This window comes from Muntiacus reevesi, chromosome 6 (genome assembly GCF_963930625.1).
Source record: "Muntiacus reevesi chromosome 6, mMunRee1.1, whole genome shotgun sequence".
In the NCBI taxonomy this organism is placed as follows: domain Eukaryota; kingdom Metazoa; phylum Chordata; class Mammalia; order Artiodactyla; family Cervidae; genus Muntiacus; species Muntiacus reevesi.
In genome coordinates, this window is record NC_089254.1 from 38,257,686 (window position 1) to 38,281,762 (window position 24,077).

Sequence of the window (24,077 nt, forward strand, 5' to 3'; positions counted from 1 at the left end):
CTTTCCAGAAACAAGCCCTTGTCTTAGTATTCTCCTCCTTGCTCCTGCTTGTCCCTCTCAAGACATCCTCCAAGGAAGAAATCCAACCCATTATTTTGCCCAGATTAAAGCTCTGTAGCTGTTAATGCATTCCTTATAATTTGTGTAATATATAAAATGACCGGATGCTGAAGAGCCCCTTTATTCAATAAATAGATAGTTTCTACCTCAGATGAACTCTGAGAAATATCTCCAGTGTTAATATCTCTTCCCTGCTCCTGACCTATCTTCTTCTTTACATGCAGTAAATATGAATATTTGTCATGAATACTGTCAAACAGATAAAAGAACTCCTTCCATAAGATTCAGAGAGTCAAGTTACTATTGCTTCACCCTCTAATCTGCTAAGCTGATTAGCTCTATTACCATCTGAAAATAGCATTTTCAAATTTCACAGAGCAAACGACAAAGCTAAGTGAAATGCTGCTGCCGCTGCTAAGTTGCCTCAGTCATGTTTGACTCTGTGTGAACCCATAGACGGCAGCCCACCAGGCTCCCCCGTCCCTGGGATTCTCCAGGCACGAACACTGGAGTGGGCTGCCATTTCCTTCTCCAATGCATGCATACTAAGTCACTTTAGTCGTGTCCGACTGTGTGTGACTCTATGGACAGCAGCCCACCAGGCTCCTCTGTCCACGGGATTCTCTGGGCAAGAATACTGCAGTGGGTTGCCATTTCCTTCTGCGAAGTGAAATATTTATAGAAAATTGTCAAGCACAATGAACTTTCCTCTCATAGCAGTATGCTTGTATAGCTTTGGTCTCTTAAGTCATTCTGTAATAAATCTACCTAATACCAAGAACAAGACAAATAAAACTGTTACACGGGTAGTCTAATCTCACTGTGATTTAAATGTGGGCATTTTTACTTCATTGTGACTAGAAAACACTTTGGTATCCTACCAAACTACAGATTCTGATTCAGTAGGTCTAGGATAGAACCTGAGATTCTGCATTGTTAAGAAGTTCACAGGTGATGCTGAGATACCTGACTCAGATTTCACACAGTGAAATAAGCAAGACTTTAAACCATTTGTCCTTAGCTATGTCCTTAGCTATGAAGGAACTAGCTTCATGAGTGTATAGAATGGAGAATTTCGGAAATATGCGCACATAAGCTTACTAGCATCTGAGAACAGTTGGGAAAAGAGAATAGGAGTTAATATGTAAAAAATTCAGATAGGATCAATAGTAGCTAATATATAGTTACAATAGTAATATCAAATAACATTCAAATCATACACATTCAAAACTAAATAAATGAAAAACAAATCATTTTTCTACTAAATGAAATTTTTATTTTCACAAATATTTAATAATGCAGCTACCTTTGAGCCAAGAAAGGAAAAAGTAGAGTATGCCTGTATTTTTTTGATACCAGTATTTGGCACTAATTCATCTTTAGTTCATTAACTCAACTTGCTGTAAATAACTCAGAAAAACAAGTATAGGTAATTCTGTAAGTATATGCAGAAAAGCGTAATGAATAGTGATTAATTAAGTGGAGTGGTTATTTATAGTTGTAGGTGACCATGAAGAGGCAGACAAAGAGAAGGCAGCCACAGTGTCTGTAATACATTGAACTTCAACCAGAAATGCTGAACTGACAGAACACACCTGCAACAGACTCCAGCTAGAAAGATATTCTGTAATTCAGACCAGACATGGATAATGGGTTAATAAGAACAACAGATTATCACACATGTAAAAATCTAACATATAGCTATGTTTCCCCTAAGATGACACCCCTCTTGACCTCTTTTTCTGGGTACTGAAAGATCTACACATTTTCTTTTCTTCATGTGCTCGTCAGCAACAGTAAGCCTCAACCCATTTTAAGATGCCACAGATTCTCCAATTTATGTTAACCCCTTTGCAGATGGTACAGATTTTCAAACTTTAAGTTTTAAACACCTGGTTTTTTTGAGGTGATTTAACAATGTTGAATAAAAACGTGCCTCTTTAAAATATGGGGCAATTTTTCAATTAAAAAAAGCAGACTAATCCATCCATGTGTACATTTATACTTGCTCTGGGGCAATTAAGTCAACATGAGACATATTCCCTAAAGTGCCCCACTCCTGCCTCAGCACATGCATGTGGAAGCATCGTGCACACATCCAAACTCACTCGTCATATAAAAATAACTGCCTCCCGTTTTTGAAACAAAGTATTATACTTTCTACTAGGTATTTTTAATGTATTTCATTTATCTTTATGTATGGGTTGTTTTTCCTTTTGTAAATTTACAGAATTTAAAGAAATATGGTAAGGAATGATAAAAATTAGAATATAGAGAGTACTATGGACCCATAAGTCAAAACCTCTCTCCCCACCTGCCAATGCAGAAGACCTAAGAGGGGCAAGTTCCATCCCTGGGTCAGAAAGACCCTCTGGAGAAGGGTATGGCAACCCACTGCAGTATTCTTGTCTGTAGAATCCCATGGACAGAGGAGCCTGGCAGGCTACAGTCCATAGGGTTGCAGTCAGAAATGACTGAAGCGACTTAGCACGCAAATAATATGAGGTGCTTTTCTGTATGAAGATTTAAAATATGAGTCATTGATTGGTTATACAGTTCTATCTACCCTTAGGTGGGTATGTAATTTTTTATTCAATTCTTCTGAACTATTTCTGCTTTACATTCAACCCTATTTAGTTTAAGACTGAAAGAAGTATCCTTTATATTCTTCCTAAATCAACATGTCCACAGGTATCCTAATGTAGTGAAAGCAGACTCAGTATCAGAAGACAGATGTCTAGGTTCTCACATGATGTTTTGCCAAAAGTTTTACTTTCCTTTAGGTTTGATGAATTCATTAACAAAAGAAACCACTCCTTAGTCACAAATAAACAATTTCAATTTTTATGGATAATTATTTGAGTTAATTTCAATATACAGTCATTTAAAAAAAAGAAATACAAGCAATGAAGAAGTCACAGCTTATACATTGCCAGATTAGGCCTATCCATATCCAGACTTGAGCAGCACTGAGAAGTCCCTCCTTAATCTGGAGCCCCAACAGGGAAAGGGTCCTGGAAAGTACATCTACCCCATGGGTGAGACTTCAGATTGAAGTTTTGAGGTCTCTCATTTACAATCCCAGGCCGCACACAAACATGGCATCATCAGTTTGCTTGCAAAATTGCAGTTTTGGTTTTTAACTTTTACAATGCCCTTTGTTTCACCTTGTGAATCATCAACATTTCTTAGAACCCCTAGGGGGCTCGTAAGGCCTTCAGGGGTTTAGTAGATTCCAAGATCCACTCTCTTTCACATATAAAATACTGTCTGACTGGCGGGACTTACAGACAGGCACGGAATTCAGGCAGTGTCCAGGCAGGTCAGAAATCTGCTCTCCTGCTCCTGAAGCCTGGATTACACTTTGTTCATTTTAATTTCTCGAACACATCCCCATATTTTAGGAGGTTACTTTTTCTATTCCCAGGAAATGAAAGGATATTACATCAGTATGTTTTGAATACCTTCAAGATTTTTCCAAAGATCCTTCTAAACTAGTGTTATCTCGGTTTGCAGTTTTTGGTATTTATGTACCCTGGCAACTGACATGACAAGATTATTCCTGATTTTAGTATCTAAACAAACCAGTTACTAATAATTTATCCTGTAAAACACAAGGCAGAACATGGTCCATCATCCCCTTATATGGGGAGCCTTTTTAGGAGGACTTGTGGTCTCTGCCATAAGTGAACTTCTGCTTAAGAAAGCAGGACTACCAGGCAACACGTCTTCTGGTAGAAAGGAAAGGTCTTTCATAATCTAGAATTTAAGTTCTGTACCTGTAAAGCATGGCCAGCTATCTTTTCATTTCCTTATCCCCCAACTGGCTCAAAAATTAGATAAGGAAAAAGTTGTAAAGATTGAATTTAGAAATAATATTTCAAAAGGAAATATTAGATTCATACAGAAGCAAAAATTCAGCTAGAACAATTAGAAAACTAGAGTAAATTTTTTGTGACACAAGAGGAACTAGACAAAGTACAAGATTTTAAGGAACATCTTTTAATGTTCAAAACCAGTCTTTCTGAGGTGACAATGAAAGCAAGAAATTTTACAACAAATGACTATGAGTGAACATTCTACAGCTAGTAACCTCCCACGCAATAATTTCTGCATTATCATTTACATCTCTTAGTGCTAGCACAGCTTCTGAAGTTGCCAAGCATAAGGTGTATGCAACTGAGTAGAAAGATGAAAATTTGCTCAGATTTCCAGAAGAGCGGTAGAACATGGAAGTTAGCAAAGTTCTCAAACATGTCCAAATGCATGCTGCTGCTGCTGCTGCTGCTGCTAAGTCACTTCAATTGTGTCCGACTCTGTGCGACCCCACAGATGTCAGCCCACCAGGCTCCCCCGTCCCTGGGATTCTCCAGGCAAGAACACTGGAGTGGGTTGCCATTGCCTTCTCTAATGTCCAAATGCATAACCATTGACAAAAATTTAAGCCCGTATTGTTATAAATACCATGGTTATAATGCTTTGCTGATGCTGTACAAAGGATTCCATAGAGAAAAAAACTTGAGTAATGTATAATAAATGGTTCATAGGCCAGTCATTTAGTTTACGTTTTCAAATATCTTTAAAAATATTTGCTCTTCAGAGGCAATGTACTGACAGTACTGGGGTCTGTGTTTTGCAGGGATACTGATGAGGGTAGTGATGTTTTCCTTTCGATGAGGAAGGCTAGTGTTCAGGGTCCAGGATTTGTGTAGAATGACCATCTCTCTGCTGAATTTAGCATTGGGAATAAATTGGTGAATCAGTACCAATAAAAATAAGTGGATCATGCTCAAGCCACATCTGTAGAAACTGAAGTCCATTCCATTGTGAACATGTTGGATTTTTAAAAGTGCTGGTTTTTTGTTCAAAGTGTGGATTTTTGAAATGTGCTTCTGCTTATGGGGGGGGGGGGGGGGAGTGTCACCAGTTCTTGAACTGTAAGATAAGGTGTGTTTTGCAAAAATAAAGCATGAAAATCTTGACTTTTGTAAGGTGATATTAAGAAATGTCCTGACATAGCTGGTGCATAAATGTAGAGACTCTTTTGCTCCCTGGAAAGAAGAAAGATAAGGTACATATCAGAAATTCATGGAAAAATAGTTAAGACTCAAATTCTATATATTAAAGATGTTATACTTTCTAGAAATCAGTCCAATTTCTCCAGCTGTAGAGAAAATTTCTCTGATGTACTTCATGGATAAGGCAGTTATTTTCCCATTCCAGGGAACATGGAAGGCTCCTTCCCAGCTCTCAAGAGCTGCACACAGTCATATAAGGAGGGTCACTCATCAAGTCTGCTCTTCATGAGCATTTCCACTCTCTGCTGTCCTTTCAGACCATCCTCCACTTAGTGGTGCATGTACTGCTACTTTTGAAAAGACTGTTGGCTTATTCTCTTTGTGATCCATTGAATAAATCCACACCTTCACTCTCCCATCTTTACTTTATTCCCTCTGTACAGTGTCTCCTTAGTTTTCAGTTGTTTATAAATCTTCCCAAAGGCATAATTAATTATAATATTCAACATGAGGCCTGTTTAAGGAATTCTATATCTGTGATTTGTCTAAATATAGTAAATCAAGAAATCAACCTAGAAAATTTTTCTTCTTTATTTGTAAAGAAAAAAGACATCCCACTGTATAAAGAACAGTTACTTTCCTTGTAACAGTCAGATGTTTAAGCCAAACCAATATACTTGTTGATAAAGACACTCTGGAAAGTTTTCAATCTTTTACTTTCAGCTGCATAGCTGTGCTGAATTGCTCAGTTGTGTCCAACTCATTGTGACCACATAGACTCTAGCCCTCCAGGCTCCTCTATCCATGGGGATTCTCCAGGCAAGAATACTGAAGTGGATTGTCATTTCCTACTCCAGGGGATCTTCCCAACCCAGGAATCAAACCAGGGTCTCCTGCATTGCAGGCGAATTCTTTACCTGCTGAGCTACTAGGGGAGCCCAAGCTACGTAGAGACCCAAGATGTTGGACATTCAGGGCTCATTAAGCACTGATGAAATAGGCTATGTAATTTTAATAGAGGATAATACCAAAAAATTTACAACTACTATAGTTCATTTTGAAAAGCGAATTTTCCCACTAGAACAAGTTTTTGTTTTAACTTGGCTTTTCAATAGATGATATTTTGGTCTATTATATAAATAGTCATATGAATTACTGTGTTTAAACATGTTACTGGATTGATGACAGGTTTTAAAGGTGATGCCATATCTCCTTTATTATAATGTGAATGTATTAGCATTTTGAATACATTCTGTCCAAATAGACTGTAGGCAGAGTTGTTCAGTCTCCTTTTAATGAAATATATATAGGCAGAAAGCATCAGATCAAAAGATCAAGTTGCCTTCCTCAGTAAGCTTTCAATCTCACGAACACACACACAAAAAATTGGTCCAAAAAGGCAAGTTTGTTTTTTAAATCTTCAATTTAACTGATTCAGACTTTGAAAATAGACAGTTTAATGCTGTTAAAATTTAATTTTCTGTAATGTCTCCAAAACACAGAATGGGTGCTGATACATCCATGGTTACTGGAAAATCATAAATTTTAACTAGGCAGGGCGGGGGCGGTGACCAAGAGGAGCTACCCAACCTCTGAGGTCAGGGGCGGTGGTCGAGAGGAGCTACCACACGCCTGAGGACAGGTGCTGTGGCCGAGAGGAGCAACCCCAGTTCCAAGGAGCAGCTGCTGCGGGGCGGAGGAGGACTGAGAGGAACTACTCCACGTTCAAGGTCAGGAGGGGCGGCCGTGAGAAGATACCCCTTCTCCAAGGTAAGGAGCAGCGGCTGCGTTTTGCTGGAGCAGCCGTGAAGAGATACCCCACGTCCAAGGTAAGAGAAACCCAAGTAAGACGGTAGATGTTGCGAGAGGGCATCAGAGGGCAGACACACTAAAACCATAATCACAGAAAACTAGCCAATCTGATCACAGGACCACAGTCCTGTCTAACTCAATGAAACTAAGCCATGCCATGTGGGGCCACCCAAGACAGTCGGGTCATGGTGGAGAGGTCTGACAGAATGTGGTCCACTGGAGAAGGGAATGGCAAACCACTTCAGTATTCTTGCCTTGAGAACCCCATGAACAGTATGAGAAGGCAAAATGATAGGACACTGAAAGAGGAACTCCCCAGGTCGGTAGGTGCCCAATATGCTACTGGATATCAATGGAGAAATAACTCCAGAAAGAATGAAGGGATGGAGCCAAAGCAAAAACAATACCCAGTTTTGGATGTGACTGGTGATAGAAGCAAGGTCCGATGCTGCAAAGAGCAATATTGCATAGGAACCTGGAATGTTAGGTCCATGAATCAAGGCAAATTGAAAGTGGTCAAACAGGAGATGGTAAAAGTGAATGTCTACATTCTAGGAATCAGTGAACTATAAAATGGACTGGAATGGGTGAATTTAACTCAGATGACCATTATATCTACTACTGTGGGCAGGAATCCCTTAGAAGAAATGGAGTAGCCATCATGGTCAACAAAAAAGTCAGAAATGCAGTACTTGGATGCAATCTCAAAAATGACAGAATGATCTCTGCTCGTTTCCAAGGCAAACCATTCAATATCACGGTAATCTAAGCTTATACCCCAACCAGTAATGCTGAAGAAGCTGAAGCTGAACGGATCTTTGAAGACCTACAAGACCTTTTAGAACTAACACCCAAAAAAGATGTCCTTTTCATTATAGGGGACTGGAATGCAAAATTAGGAAGTCAAGAAACACCTGGAGTAACAGGCAAATTTTGCCTTGGAGTACGGAATGAAGCACAGCAAAAGCTAATAGAGTTTCGCCAAGAGAACACACCGGTCATAGCAAACACCCTCTTCTAACAACACAAGAGAAGACTCTACACATGGACATCACCAGATGGTCGACACTGAAATCGGATTGATTATATTCTTTGCAGCCAAAGATGGAGAAGCTCTATACAGTCAGCAAAAACAAGTCCAGGAGCTGACTGTGGCTCCGATCATGAACTCCTTATTGCCAAATTCAGACTGAAATTGAAGAAATTAGGGAAAACCAGTAGGCCATTCAGGTATGACCTAAATCAAATTCCTTATGACTATACAGTGGAAGTGAGAAATAGATTTAAGGGACTGTATCTGATAGAGAGCCTGATGAACTATAGATGGAGGTTTGTGACATTGTATAGGAGACAGGAATCAAGACCATACCCATGGAAAAGAAATGCAAAACGGCAAAATGGTTGTCTTAGGAGGCCTTACAAATAGCTGTGAAATGAAGAGAAGAGAAAAGCAAAGGAAAAAAGGAAAGATATTCCCATTTGAATGCAGAGTTCCAAAGAATATCCAGGAGAGATAAGAAAGCCTTCCTCAGTGATCAATGCAAAGAAATAGAGGAGAACAACAGAATGGGAAAGACTAGAGATCTCTTCAAGAAAATGAGAGATATCAAGGGAACATTTCAGGCAAAGATGGGTCTGATAAAGGACAGAAATGGTATGGACCTAACAGAAGCAGAAGATATTAAGAAGAGGTGGCAAGAATACACAAAAGAACTGTACAAAAAAGATCTTCATGACCCAGATAATCACAATGGTGTGATCACTCATCTAGAGCCAGACATCCTGCAATGTGAGGTCAAGTGGGCCTTAGAAAGCATCACTACAAACAAAGCAGGTAGATGTGATGGAATTCCAGTTGAGCTATTTCAAATCCTGGAAGATGATGCTGTGAAAGTTCTGCACTCAATATGCCAGCAAATTTGGAAAACTCAGCAGTGGCCACAGGACTGGAAAAGGTCAGTTTTCACTCCAATCCCTAAGAAAGGCAATGCCAAAGAATGCTCAAGCTACAGAACAGTTGCACTCATCTCACACGCTAGTAAAGTAATGCTCAAAATTCTCCAAGCCAGACTTCAGCAATACATGAACAGAGAACTTTCAGATGTTCAAGCTGGTTTTAGAAAAGGCAGAGGAACCAGAGATCAAATTGCCTATATACACTGGATCATCGAAAAAGCAAGAGAGTTCCAGAAAAACATCTATTTCTGCTTTACTGACTACACCAAGCCTTCGACTGTGTGGATCACAATAAACTGTGGAAAATTCTGAAAGAGATGTGAATACCAGACTACCTGACCTGCCTCTTGAGAAACCAGTATGCAGGTCAGGAAGGAACAGTTAGACCTGGACATGGAACAACAGACTGGTTCCAAATAGGAAAAGGAGTACATCAAGCCTGTATGTTGTCACCCTGCTTATTTAACTTATATGCAGAGTACATCATGAGAAACGCTGGGCTGGAAGAAGCACTAGCTGGAATTGAGATTGCCGGGAGAAATATCAATAACCTCAGATAGGCAGATGACACCACCCTTATGGCAGAAAGTGAAGAGGTACTAAAAAGCCTCTTGATGAAAGTGAAAGAGGACAGTGAAAAAGTTGTCTTAAAGCTCAACATTCAGAAAACTAAGATCATGGCATCCGGTCCCATCACCTCATGGGAAATAGATGGGGAGACAGTGGAAACAGTGCCAGACTATTTTTTGGGGGGCTCCAAAATCACTGCAGATGGTGATTGCAGCCGTGAAATTAAAAGATGTTTACTCCTTGAAAGGAAAGTTATGACTAACCTAGACAGCATATTAAAAGGCAGAGACATTACTTTGCCAACAAAGGTCCGTCTAGTTAAGGCTATGGTTTTTCCAGTGGTCATGTATGGATGTGAGAGTTGGACTGTGAAGAAAGCTGAGCACTGAAAAATTGATGCTTTTGAACAGTGGTGATGGAGAAGACTCTTGAGAGTCCCTTGGACTGCAAGGAGATCCAGCCAGTCCATCCTAAAGGTGTTCCTTGGAAGGACTGATGCTGAAGCTGAAACTCCAGTACTTTGGCCACCTCATGCGAAGACTTGACTCATTGGAAAAGTCCCTGATGCTGGGAGGCATTGGGGGCAGGAGGAGGAGGGGACAACAGATGATGAGATGAGTGGATGGCATCACCGACTCAATGGGCATGAGTTTGAGTTAACTCTGGGAGTTGGTGATGGACAGGGAGGCTTGGCGTGCTGCAATTCATGGGGTTGCAAAGAGTCGGACACTACTGAGCAACTGAACTGAACTGAGCTGTGAAATTCATGTAAAATAGCATGATTTGAGCACATTAAGGTCAGTAATTGTCAGTGGCAGCTTCAGAATTTCTATGCAGGGCAGCCTACCGTCAGCAATCTGATTAAAAGTGGAATAAGAAGACTTGTTTTAAAATTGTGATTTGTTTTCTTCAGAGCAATTTGCTGCTGTTGTTGTTCACTTGATAAATCATGGCCAACTCTTTGCGACCCCATGAACTGGAGCATGCCAGGCTACCCTATGCTTTACTATCTCCCTGAGTGCTCAAACTCATATCCATTGAATCAGTGATGCCATCTAGCCATCTCGTCCTCTGTCACCCTCTTTTCTTCATTCCCTCAATCTTTTCCAGTCAGTCGGCTCTTTGCATCAGGTGGCCCAAGTATTGGAGCTTCAGCATCAGTCCTTGCTTTAATTTAGATTCCGTTTTTTTTTTTTTTTTTTTTTTTTTCTTGTTCTTCTTCTGGGCTTCCCCGGTGGTTTAGATGGTAAAGAATCTGCCTGCAATGCAGGAGACCTGGGTTCAATCCCTGGGTCAGGAAGGTCCCTTGGAGAAGAGAATGGCAACCCATTCCAGTATTCTTGCCTGGAGAATTCCATGAACAGAGGAATTTGGAGAGCTACAGTCCATAAGGTAGAAAATGGAAGTACACTACCAAGTGACTTTGAATTCACTTCATTTTTTTTCTTTGATATCCCAGGGAAGGAACGGTGGATAGAACTTATGGGTTAGTGGAGAATCCACTCCCATCAGCCATACCAATGCCACCTATGATTATTAAAGAAAGGCTTCCATTTAAAGAAAAAAGGGTCTGGCATATGCTCCTCTATGTTCAAGGGGACACGGGTACTAATATTTAAAACACAGAGGCCTGAACCACCTCTTCAGTTTTGCTAAAACTCACTCATCCATATTTGTCTGATTTTTCCTTTAAACTCTATTATTTGGTTTTAGTGAGTTCAACATTATCTTTATTATATTTTCTTGTGCTCATTTAATTCTAACTCCTGAATTATAATCATTCATCACGGCTTCTACTTGGAGCATGTAGGCTGCATGTCATGATTTTGGACAGCATGTCTATATGCAGCAGTTCTGTTTTTATATTAATATGCTATTTGCATTTAAAAATAGCATATTTTTATCTGATTTTATCTCTACCATTGATTGACTCTTTAATTCTCATTACTTTATAGCTTATCTAATTTTACTTTTTCTTTCCTTTTCCCCTGTATATTTCGGTTTCCCCAAATATCTGCCATTTTCAGTTTCACACAACATTTCCTAGTCAGATATATTAAATTACTTGTGATTCTTAAAATAACTATCTAGAAATAATTAAGAAATAAAAATTGAGTACATATATAGCTTTTGTGCAGCATTCTAATTTTTCAAAGGTGACACTTTCACAGCTTAGCCCATTTCCTCCCAGAATAAAGATGAAATATAGTGATCTGTTTAATATTGATAAGCCTAAGTACTCATTCAGTGTTCATTTTAACCTACATTAAGTGTCTCAAAGCTTCAAGGATATATTAAAAATGATAGTTGACTAGACATGTTCATTAATATTTGCAGCCTAGTTTATAACTGTTTTGACAAAATGGAAACAAGTCATATTTAATGTTACTTAAGTCATATATGGTTTCTGTTATATACTTACTTAATTTACTTTCTTTGATCTGCATGCACAGTATGAGATCATAAAAGCAATGAACATCACCACACCAACACTGAGCAGGACGATTTCTACCAGGCCAAGGAGGTTTATTTTCCCAGTCACCTGATTTCTGAACATTTCCGCCTTCTCATCACCAATGGTACCAGTCTGTAATCAAGTTAATAAATAGTGTTATTTGAGTAGATTTGAGAGCAGAATACTCAAAACTCTCCACTTAACGTGTATCACTTTTATCGAAACAGCACACGGATGTTAGTAATCTTTATCTGCAAAACAAGCCTATCGGAATTCTCTTTGCATGTCAAAGAAGACAAAAAATGCCCAGGTAGAATATTTAGAGAGAGAGAGAGAATAATATTCCTCCCTTTAAACATGTTATCTTGTGTTGTTGAATATACTGGTTTCATTGATCACTAGTCTTACTGAAAATATTCTCCAGTTTCCCAAAGGTTGCTTCTTAGTGACAGAGGGAAATGGCAAAGCGCAATTGTTTCTATCCTCTAAAGGCTTATGCAATGCATTTCCTAATTCTGTGGTTTGTCGGTTCCATGATTTATATTAAAAATACCTTGTCAGGCACCAGATAGACTGCCTACATCTACTCTAATTTGCCCATTATAAGCTTGGGTGGTTTTATTAGCACTACAAGGCTCATATTGAACTATTTGGAGTTTAATATTTTCATGACTCTTTCCTAACACATGCACTGTGACAAGAAAAATTATCTAATAAGTGCACTATGAAGTATTTTTATTTTTATTAAAGTTATACTTAAGTCTAACATAATCCTGATACTTCTGTATGACTTACTTTAAAAAATAATTAATTATATAATTAATAATATATAAAGTCACCCATAGATACAATGGAAAGACAAGTTCAAATACTGTGTGTGTATGTGTATATATATATTTAATTTTCAGACATCAAAAACTTTTTCTGTATATTAAGAAGCTTACTGTTTTTAGTGACTAATAGATAAAAATACTCACCTCATTAAGCCAAAGAATAGGCACAATATAGTTGTGCTTCAGATTCTTTAATGCTCTGTAATAAACATTGAAAATAAGTGTGAAAATATATACTAATATGCTATACACATATGACAGATATTAGTAACTACTAGTGAAAATAAATGTTCAGAAATTAGTTGCTTTTATAACCTGGTTAAGTTACTTACTTTGTTTTTCCTGTAGTGAAGCATTTAAATTTTAATATTTCTGTTTCTCAGACATCTTTCCTACATATAAATCTTTTTAATACAGATTTTAAAAAATATTTATTTATTTTTGGCTGCACTGGGTCTTCGTTGCCATACATGGGCCTTCTCTAGCTGCGGCAAGCAGGGCCACTCTGCAGTTGCTGTGCATATGGGCTTCTTATTGGAGTGGCTTCTCCTGTTGTGGAGCATAGGCTCCAGGAGCGCAGGCTGCAGTTGTTGCTGCATACGGGCTCAGTAGTGGCGACTCGAGGGCGCCAGAGTGCAGGCTCGTTGTGGTGCACGGGGCTAGCTTCCCGAGGCGTGTGGGATCTCCCCGTACCAGGGATCAAACCAGTGTCCTTTGCAGTGAAAGGTGGACTCTTAAGCACTGAACCACAGGAAAGCCATCTGATACAGGTTTTTTAATTGGAATGACCTTTTCTAATTATGTATTTTCCCTTTCAACAAATTATACCCAGGAAACTAAAATATGAATGCTGAAACTATTGTCATAAAAATATTTGCACAGTTAGCAAAGAGAGAAATACCAGAAATACTCATTCCAAAATATGGGTACGTACCATTTCACTACACATTAGATGTAATTCTAAATTACAAGTGACAGTTATAAGCATGTAATAATTATTTAATGACATTAAGCCAGACAGACATTGAAATTTTATTTCCATCTCCTTTGATAGATATATCCGCATCTTACAAGAAAATTTGAAAAATTGAAATGAAACTTCTTTAAGAAACTCACTCAATTTTTTTTGCTGGCTTGACCAGTATGTTGATCTGCAGCCGTTTTGCAAACCGTAAAGTAAATCCAGTTATCTAAAACGAGAACAAACTAATTACCAACTTATTTTTAAAACATTCTTTTATAATATCCAGACCTTATTTTTGTTATGTATGAGCTTAAGGTGAAAGTGTACTACTTGAAACCTGTGAAATTTGTTATTAATTGGACTTAATCAGACATATTGAATATTACATATGTAACTCTCCATAATTAAATTTTATGAGTATATGCGTGTGTGTATACAGATATATCCTTGCCCAACCTAATGTCAAGGTTTAGTTAGATTTGTGATGTTTACTTGAATTGGTTTTGGGGAATTAGTAACGACAACAACAGTAGTGAAATCTAAAATTCATTTGACAAAATATATCCTGGAATTTAAATATGTACTCAGTCAGAAACCATGTATCATCAGTATAATGTTACTTCTGTCATCATTTAAACTAAAATATGACTGCTAAAGTCCTGACATTTCATCTATCTGTTGAAAAGGGGTATATTAATATAAATTAAAGAAACTGTTAAACTATAGGGAACTTAACAGATTTTTCTTGACACTAAGAAATATATTTGATCTTGCCTCAAGTGCATGTATACCCATAAAACATTTTTAATCCCTCATAATCTACAGGGTACCTTCATATAAGCAATATTTGCAGTTAAATATAAAGTACATTTGAAAGAGTAACATATAAAATCATTTTAATCCAAATAGAATGATTTTCATTATTCCTGACTTTTGCTGAAAAACTAAAATTATCTTGACATTTTATAAGCAACAACAGGAAGAAATCACTGTAATTTTCCTTGAAATAAAAGTAAGTAATTTATTAAGAATGTAATACAATAAATGTGATTGATAATTTAGTTTTTTCTTCATTTTTAAAAAACAAATCTGATCAATAAACTATTTGCTTACAGGTTCAACATCTAAGTACGTCCTATGTTCTTCTTCATTTGGACTTAAGCCTTCAATAGGTTCTGCAAGTTCAGGACTTCCATGTAGAAAATGAGGAAGTGAAATGTACACAGGTTTTCCTGAAAAAAAGTTTTAAGAGACAATTGGGATAAATCATTCTCCTCATTTCATATACCACTTAGAAAAGATTTCCTTGAAAACAAAGCTTTTAATTTAAAAAAAGAAATGCAAATTTGGCTTTGAAATCTAATCAGGGGATGAGAATGAGGGAAAATTATTGTATCTGATCACTTTTGAACCAAAATGAAATGTAAACTTATACATCATCCTACTGACTATTTCGTTAATGTGTGTTGTTCACCCCTTAGGTGTTTATTTTCAATATGTAAAGCTTAGCTACTGAACACAACGTTACAACCATATACCCTCACATTTCAGGCTGTAAAATGTCTTTGGACTGAGAATTTATTTAAAGAGGCTTTTCTTTCTTCATTCTCACCCACTCTGACATGAAGAAGGTAAGCAAAATAAGATAGGCTCCAGATGCCATGTTTGAATCAATTTTTGTTTCAGAGACATCCTAAAATATACTTTTTTTTTAAACAGATTCTAGGGTAGAAGAAGAAAAATGTCAGATGGACAAGTTGGGATGCTCAAAGTATTCTGCAAACTATTTTCATTTTATCCTAAATCTAAAAGGAGCACAGCCATTCTGCACAGCAAAAGAAACAATCAGAAATGAAAAGGTTAGCTGTAGGTAGGAGCAAATACTTCCAAAACACGTATCCCATGTGATTAACATCCAAAATATACAAGAATTCACGCAACTCAAAAAAATAAATAAACCAATTTAAAAATGAGCAAAAGACCTAAAGAAACATTTTCCAAGTAGCACGGGAAGTATCAATAAGCATGATTATACCTAATAAAAACTAAGTTCTGCAATACAAAACAACTGCAACCCTGAAAGCAAGACAAACATCAAAACAAAAATATCCACCATCACTCTTACTTTCTGCCCTTACTGCTTTCTCACTGTATATTTCTGTTGGAAAGGAATCCTGGGTGAAATTTACATTTTAAAGAATAACACAGATTATGCCAGGGATTGTGACATGAAGAACTTGTACTCACCTTCTTTGCATTTGCTAATGTCTAGCACACCATATAAGGTACAATTTTTTGAGATAACTTGTTCTGTGCAGAAACAGTGGTTGTCTGGATTTTCACGTGGAGATGCAAAAGCCAAGGATGGAAGAGTAAATCTATACACAGGGATTCCTTTCAGATTCATTTCAGTTGCAAACTCAGCATAGACAGACCTGAATACAGATAAGAAAGAGCTTCATTCTGGGACCCTGAACTTCATTGTGGAGATTCATTGTTTCTTATATTTAAATTTATATTATTGCTGCCTTAAATTAGAAAAATTAGATATAATCTTATTATAATCCCTAATTTTTAGGGGGAAAAAAAGCTTGCAAAATTTTAAGACACACTAGAACTTAATACTTGAGTATGAGCTATTTGTTTTCAAACACTTCTGAGAATAATTTTTGCTTGTGAATTACCATGGAGGAGTATTTACAGTTAAGGCATTCCTCACAGTTTGTTTCTTTTATAGATTAAATATTTTCTAATCCCCAGATGACTATTTGAAGAAATGCTGTTCACTTCAATTTTACAGATAAGGAAAAAGATTCAGAGATATTATGCTTACTCTACCAAACAGTGTAAGAAACCAGGTGAGCATTCAAGGATACAGGTGTAGGCGCTAATGTTTGTGTGATAGCTACTGGGCCCCCATCAATTTGAAAAGATGCTGTATTGTAAGTGGTGCATATGAAGATAGTTTTGTGATTGTGGTATCCTCTTCTTTTCAAAGACTGGGCATGCCTTTCTAGACTTGACTTTATCACTCTTACTGCTAATTTAGTAAAAGAATGAAAAAAGTAGTTCTTACTTAAAAATAACAAAAAAGAAACTGATTTGCATTGTACACAACATCCTTCTACATCAAATTTTAAAGACTCACAAATACATTTTGTGTGTGTGTGTGTGTTGGACACTCAGTTGTGTCCAACTCTTTGCAACCCCATGGACTGTAGCCCACCAGGGTCCTCTCTGTCCATGGGATTCTCTAGGCAAGAATACTGGAGTGGTTTGCCATTACATTCTTCAGGGCATAAATCATGAATTTCACATTGTATTTATTCTTAATAGATCAGGAAATACTTCCCTAAAGGTATTTTATTTTTCTCAAATAACATGATTATTAAGCATAAGCTTCTTGGTCTGTGTTTTATCACTTAGAGAAAGAATCGTGACTTGGAGAGATACATCATTGTCTTTCTCGTACCTGCAAATATCAGAGGAGAAAAATCGCAATATCCTTGTCTTCTCAACAAAAGGTGGAAATGAGGCTGCATCTGTTTAAAAACCAAACCAGAGGCAAGAGATTAGATGGAAACAGTGCGACTTAAACAAATCTAGAAATCTTGATTCCTGCACGGTTAAGAGAAATGTAATGCAAACTGTATATATAAAATTAAAATTCTCCAGTAACTACATTTTAAAGATGAGAAACCATGTATCAAGTATGTGTTGTTTAACCCCATATATCAAAAATACCATCATTTTAACATATAATATAAAAATTAACAAAAATCTGAAAATCCAGTGTTTACTTTATACTTACAGTATTTCAGTTTGTACTAGCCTGCATTTCAAGTGCTGCTGAATTGTGACATGTGGCTAGCAGCTACCGTATTCAATAAGACTGTATACTATACATAGTCATTGGTATTCTGTCTCATCTTAAATTTTCCCATTCTTTAAAAATAGATGAAAGTTTTTTAAAATGGCAAAATCACATTGTTAAAACTGTGATTTTATGTTTTTAAATCTTCCATCTATCAGTAGAGTAGCAATTTTTTAATCTTGAGATTCCTTTAAAACTCATTTTTGTAAGTGTCCATACTTTTAATAGTGATCCATTCACCTACCCTTATGGCTGATCAGTATTTTTTAAATAACTAAACAATTTCACACAAATGGTTGGAAAATGTACACATCAAACTAAAAAGAGCATCTTTTGAGCATAGTAAATCTTTACTACAGTTGTGCTCCATAGTACACACTGGATATAAGAAGAAATAGCTAGACAATTCCTCCATTTGCTCCACAAATGAATATCACCAAACATGAGCCACCACTGAATGTATTTGTTCAACCTATCCTTCAGTTATGACTACCACACTATTTCTCTGGTAACTTCACTGACCTTGTGATTTTATTACATTTCACTTATGTTCTTATGATAGGTGAAATATAACAGAGCATCTCAGTGAACCTGATAAGAGACATTGAAAGAATGGGATACTGAAGATTAAATTCCTCAAGTAGTTCCCTGAATGGGTCTTGCCTGCAACTGCTGTCCCAACACCTTAGCCATTAAAGGGGAAAAGTACATTGAAAATATTTAAAAATCATCTGAAATATCATCAAAGATTATGTTATAATGACACCAGTAACAACTACCAAGGGCCTTGACCATAACATAGCTATTACTAGCAGGGCTCTTTTTTTTTTTAAATACATTCAAATATTAATAAATACTTTCATTTTATGTCTTTAAACTTAGTGAAGAAGGTAGAGGAAGTACTTCTAAATCATGATTTAAAAATCACCTTGGATCCATTTACCTTTCATTAGTCTCTTTTTCTAGAACTGTGACCAAGAGTCCCTTTCACAGGGCTTTCATCCGAGTCCCTGATCTGTCCAACCAACCTTTGCTCCTAGTTTGTTTTACTATTATTTTCGTCTTAGATACTTTTAATTTCATGCCTGATGCTATGTATATGTTACAATCATTAATGAATCCTCTTATTACCATTTTAAAACTGGTCTTTTTTTTGTTTTAGACTAAGATTTAAATATATTTTAAGCCCATAAACAATAGGTTACTATTTAGGAGAAGCGCAGTATATTTCTTTCTTAAGGACTAAAGTGTATGCTTATGAAATTAAAGTTAGTGGTATTGGGACAGTTGACTATTTGCAGAAATGAACTACTTGGAAGGGATTTCTTCACCCATCACCATGACTCAAAGTGCTGTAAAGCAAATTCAGCAGTGGTTTTACTGGTGTTTTTTTTTTTTTTCTTTTTTTAGCAGAGTGTAAACAAAATTAAATAACCTGTGAAACTCAGCAATACCTTTGTGAAAATGAACGTTGTCTATGCTTCCTTCTTATTTTCTATCTTTTTATGTACCTTAACATTTTTTTCTTCATTGTATTTCATTCTTCTAAAGTATTGCCTTACCAACTTTACACACCCAGTATTCTGCTTCTGCTTCTTAGTAGCTGAAAACTCATCTTTGATTTTAAATACCTAATGGTATTTTATTCCCATTACTTTTAAAAATTTTAACACTTAAACTAATAGGCATATGTGTACTTTGCTTTTCTTTAAGGAGAATAATAAACTGGATCTATCACACTCTGAATCTAAAGTCCTAGTACCTTCTTTCTTCCCAGTTCTATTTCACAGTGTTATTTTTGCATACATTTTTCATGGTTAGTACAGCTGCAGCTGTGTTTTATTGTTGTTGTTTTCTTTTTCGTTTTGATCATCTCATTCAAAATCTATATTTAGCCTTGAACTTCTCTGATTCTGCCTCATTATTGAAACCTCCACTTGGACACATGTTTTATTTTTGTATTTATCTAGATTTTTTAATTCTCTAAGTTTTAAACCATTCAGTTCAGTTTTGTCCAGCTCTTTGTGACCCCATGGCCTGCAGCATGCCAGACTTCCCTGTGCAGGGAACTCCTGCATCACCAACTCCCAGAGCTTGCTCAAACTTGTGTCCGTCAAGTTGGTGATGCCATCCAACCATCTCGTCCTCGGCTGCCCACTTCTCCTCCTGCCTTCAAACTTTCCCAGCATCAGGATCTTTTCTAAGGAGTCAGTTCTTTGCATTACGTGGTCAAAGTATTGGAGTTTCATATTCACCAGTCCTTCCAATGAATATTCAGGGCTGATTTCCTGTAGGATAAACTGGTTTGATCTCCTTGCAATCCATGGGACTCTCAAAAAGAGTCTACTCTGACACCACAGTTCAAAAGTATCAATTGGTTGGCACTCAACTTTCTTTATGGTCCAACTGTCACATCCATACATGACTAATGGAAAAACCATAGCTTTGGCTAGACGGACCTTTGTCAGCAAAGTAATGTCTCTGCTTTTTAATATGCTGTCTAGGTTGGTCATAGCTTATGTAGTATTTCCAAAATGTGCAAACAGTAACTGCTACTCTAAAATTTTCTACCCCCTTACTTCTGTGGCCAGGAAGGAAGTTCACTTAAGTAAAGCTTTTACGAAGTAAACATTTCCCAAGGAAGGCAGTAAAGGCTCATCTTCAATGGTTAATCTTCAGAAATCCCATCACATTAGGCATACATTTAATAAGCCTATATATAAGTATAGAGACTCTGAATTATGTTGTGGGATACAAGATAAGTAAATGGATATCCTCAACCCCCAGAACATTGTAGATATGATGGAGGATTTGTGGGAGAAAGAGGGTGGTTTCATTGTGATATTACCACAAAGGGATTCTTCACCCATCACTTGGTACACTTACCTGTACCATTAATCATGTCACAATAACTTGACCAATAGAGGAGATTCCTTAGGAGTTAAAAAAAGAAAAAAATGATCAGTCTCATTTCAGAAGCACCTTCTCACATTACATTGTCTATTATGAGTCAGTATTTCTTCAAAAATAATAACAGTTGATTAGACTAGTTGTGACAGGTGCTAAGTTTAAGAAATGTTCTAAGTCATTTGGTCTATGTATTGCTTGAAGCCGGCATCTTGCTGAGATAAAGGAAGTGCCTGATACCACTAAGGAGTTAGATTATAAGAGAAAAGCTGCCATAATTTGGTAGTTAGGAACAACTTGGAAAAGATTAAGTTCTGTAAAAAGAAAATTGAAAAACACATATCAGACATTTAGATTTCTACTTCAAGAAAGTTTTTTCTTTTGTTGTTCCAATGGGAGAAGTGGATTATTTCATATTATGTTGACGTGTCCAGCTGAGTAGGAGGAAGATACTAAATGATTAACTGATGTAACTCATTATGAGAGAAAAGAGTAGAATGTGGAGGAGGAAAGAAGATGTTTGATTAATAGAGATTTAGAAACATGTAGAAAATCAATTTATATTTTTCTCTCAACTCTTTTTTTAATTTTTTAAATTTTTTTATTAGTTGGAGGCTAATTACTTCACAACATTTCGGTGGGTTTTGTCATACATTGATATGAATCAGCCATGGAGTCACATGTATTCCCCATCCCGATGAGCTGATATTAAAGTAGGATGAAGTTTATTAATTTATATTCTGGTATCTACATAAAACATATATGTGTGTATATTTATATATGGAAATAATGAAAACAGCAGTAGTGATAGTTTCTCTGCATATTCAACCACTTTTTGGTGATGGAAAAATGGTTTTTTCACTCTAACATACCATCCAGTAAGATGTCAAGGCAAGCTATTGCTTCTTTTTTAAACAGAATAAGCTGTCAGTCATGCTCAGTCAGTTAAGTTAGCCTTGTCATAATCTTAAATGAAAGTCTTACTCCAATTTGGAGTATTTTGTAACTCTCCTCAAAAACTCTGGTAATATTGAAATGGAATAAATTCTCACTTTCTTCAATATACAGAGATGTGATTTCCCTAAAATGAGCATTTAGAAGTGTTTGTTTTCCTCCATTAGAATTTTCAAAATGATACATGACTATGAACTCTGTAGATGAAAAGTCTATGTGAGTGAGTATTTAACGGTTTTAGGCGATTTTTAGGTACAAACTCAATGTGAAGTAATGGTTAATCATAAAAATATTCCATCTCTCTTGATTTTGATCACTTTACTCTTTGTCAGAAATTACTGATCTTAAAACTCTAATTTCAACTTTGAAAAGTTTTTTCCCCCTGTTATTTATTGGGCTTCTTTGTATTTTAGACATATGACAGATTAGGTGTACTCCACATAAACAGGCAGGAACTTGGAAGAAGTAGGAAATCATGGCTATGTGAAAATATCTCATTTCAGGTTTAATATGTCAGTTTTGGAACAGGAAGTAATAATTCCATTTTTTGGATTGATAATGGTTTAAAAGCTGAATTATCAATATAGAAAATTATTTCAGGAAAATTTTGATGGGGCAAGTCATGAAAATGTTTGCATGGATTCATTAAACTTTCATCTTTATTGGTACATTTCATCTCCCTGGAATGAATGATGTTTTTTGACATGCTCAGTTAAAAAAGAAACAGTAACATGTCTATATTCCTACATGCTAGATGATGAGTTGATATATTGATTATTTTCATTTGCATTTATGTCATTGTTGCATGTATGATAATACTGGTTATGCAGCAGAGATGGAAGTGTAGTCCCTTTAGATTTCTTTATGTAAGAGAACTTGTTCATAAAGGTGAACCCTCCAGTGGGGCTGAAACTCAGCAAAAATACACTAGTGTGACCAGTCATCACTACTAAAGGATTAATGCCTGGTAGACCTAGGGAGCTTCTAGGGCTGTTCCACACGTTGTCCCTGTGCCTTACCAGCTGGTAAATAAGTTCCTTGCCTGCCTTAGAGTATCCTAGTGACACACACTTTGCCTGGATACTTACTTTTTGCCTTTGTATGTGTCAATTATGGCAACTTTGCTTATGTCGTCCTTTCCATTGAAAACTTTGTAAACTCCATCTGCAGTATTATTGTACTGAAGAGATACAAGAAAAAATTATTTCTACAACAAACCATACTTTCCAAGTTATTAAATTTGTAATTAACTCTCAGTAGTTGTTCATAATTATTTTTATATGACTTTAAATATAGATGCAATAGTTTCAAAATTATTGGTCTTTAATATTTTAAAAACACAGAATACAAAAGGTGACTAAAAATAAATGCTAGATGCCGAGACAAAGTAATGTAACAAGTGCCAAAGCTGACATGATCCAATTCTAGCACTCTTTGTTTTATTTAATCCAGAAAGGCCATTTTGATCACTACTCCTAATATATTGTGGTGAGGGGAGAGTGAACAAAACCTTTGAGAAAAATGACCGATTTCTAGACATTGTCTTGATGTTATGATCTCTAATAAGTAGTTACTAAGATGAGGTGCACAAAATTAAAAACAGAATTAGCCAAGGAAAAAAATAAAAATATGTGAATGAAATAGTAGTAACTGAATTTATCTCCCTTAAGGCTTTCTGTATTCATATTTGATTGATATATGAACTTGCAACCCTAAAAACCATCTAAAGTAAAATAACAACAATGAACTGCAAAATGTAATTAATATCTCATATAGTGCCAAATGGAATCACAGTAAAATTTTCAATGCAATAGTCACCTTGTCCTATTTGTAATTTGGAACATTCCGCTATAACTAAGTACATCACCAAATTCACTTTTTATCTCTAAACTGCCATTTCTTGAGTTTGTAGATTGCTAGAAGTTCTTATCAGCTCTGAGCACGGCACTCACTCACAGATGTTCTTACCAACTAAATCTGAGAGAATGAAACATGCTGATGTATCAATCTTGTGTACAATTTAAGGTGACTTTTAAATTTATGTTGAAACAAATATTTAAGAATGATATGATGAATACAATTAACAAAAATAAAACACAGCTTAAACTTGCTTTTTTAGACAGGAAACCAAAACCAAAAACAGTGTTCAAACTCTTAACACCTTATAACCTAATTTTAGACAATTGCATATTTACCTAGAAGTGGAAACTTAATTAAATGGCCACTTCTTAATCTTAAAACTTAATTGTTAAATTGAAATAAGTTAAATTTTCCCAACTAGGAAAGCTGAATCCATGTGAGGTACAGAATTTTAAAAACTTAGAGTATGTATTCCAAGATCAGAAATAGGGTAAACACACTGAATGATAAACTTATGAATTGCCAATGTGATTATATTTATCCAGTTAAAGTCTAACAGTATCAACATTTATAATTGTTACTCACAGGATAAAACACACCAACTGTAGTAGCAACAGGATATGGAACCAAATTCAAGAATGGATCTGTATAGCCCCACAATAGTTCTTTCAAAGTTCTGTTTTGAAACATAGAAGATTTTGACTTTTTGATAAGTGAGTTGAGTATTCCTTGAATAAATGTATTTGGATAGAGATGTGGTGCAGCCTGCAAAAAAAAAAAAAAAAGAAAAATCAGGGTTTAAGACACCGACTGC

At 36.2% G+C, this 24,077-nt stretch overlaps 1 protein-coding gene across 8 annotated transcripts in view; it reads right to left on the minus strand.

Moving 5' to 3' along the window:
- Positions 1-1,313: 1,313 nt before the first annotated feature.
- Positions 1,314-24,077, minus strand: part of LOC136170448 (platelet glycoprotein 4) — a 208,676-nt gene continuing 185,912 nt past the window's right edge. For all 8 annotated transcript variants that reach the window (XM_065938627.1, XM_065938624.1, XM_065938623.1 and 5 more), the window contains 10 exons: positions 23,849-24,028; positions 22,492-22,583; positions 20,429-20,475; positions 17,141-17,210; positions 15,916-16,103; positions 14,782-14,900; positions 13,821-13,894; positions 12,849-12,903; positions 11,839-12,003; positions 1,314-5,111 (listed from right to left, as the gene is read on the minus strand). In XM_065938627.1, coding sequence (XP_065794699.1) covers positions 11,839-12,003; positions 12,849-12,903; positions 13,821-13,894; positions 14,782-14,900; positions 15,916-16,103; positions 17,141-17,210; positions 20,429-20,475; positions 22,492-22,583; positions 23,849-24,028 — 990 coding nt within the window. In that variant the 3' untranslated portion in view covers positions 1,314-5,111. The remainder of the gene's footprint in view (positions 5,112-11,838; positions 12,004-12,848; positions 12,904-13,820; positions 13,895-14,781; positions 14,901-15,915; positions 16,104-17,140; positions 17,211-20,428; positions 20,476-22,491; positions 22,584-23,848; positions 24,029-24,077) is intronic.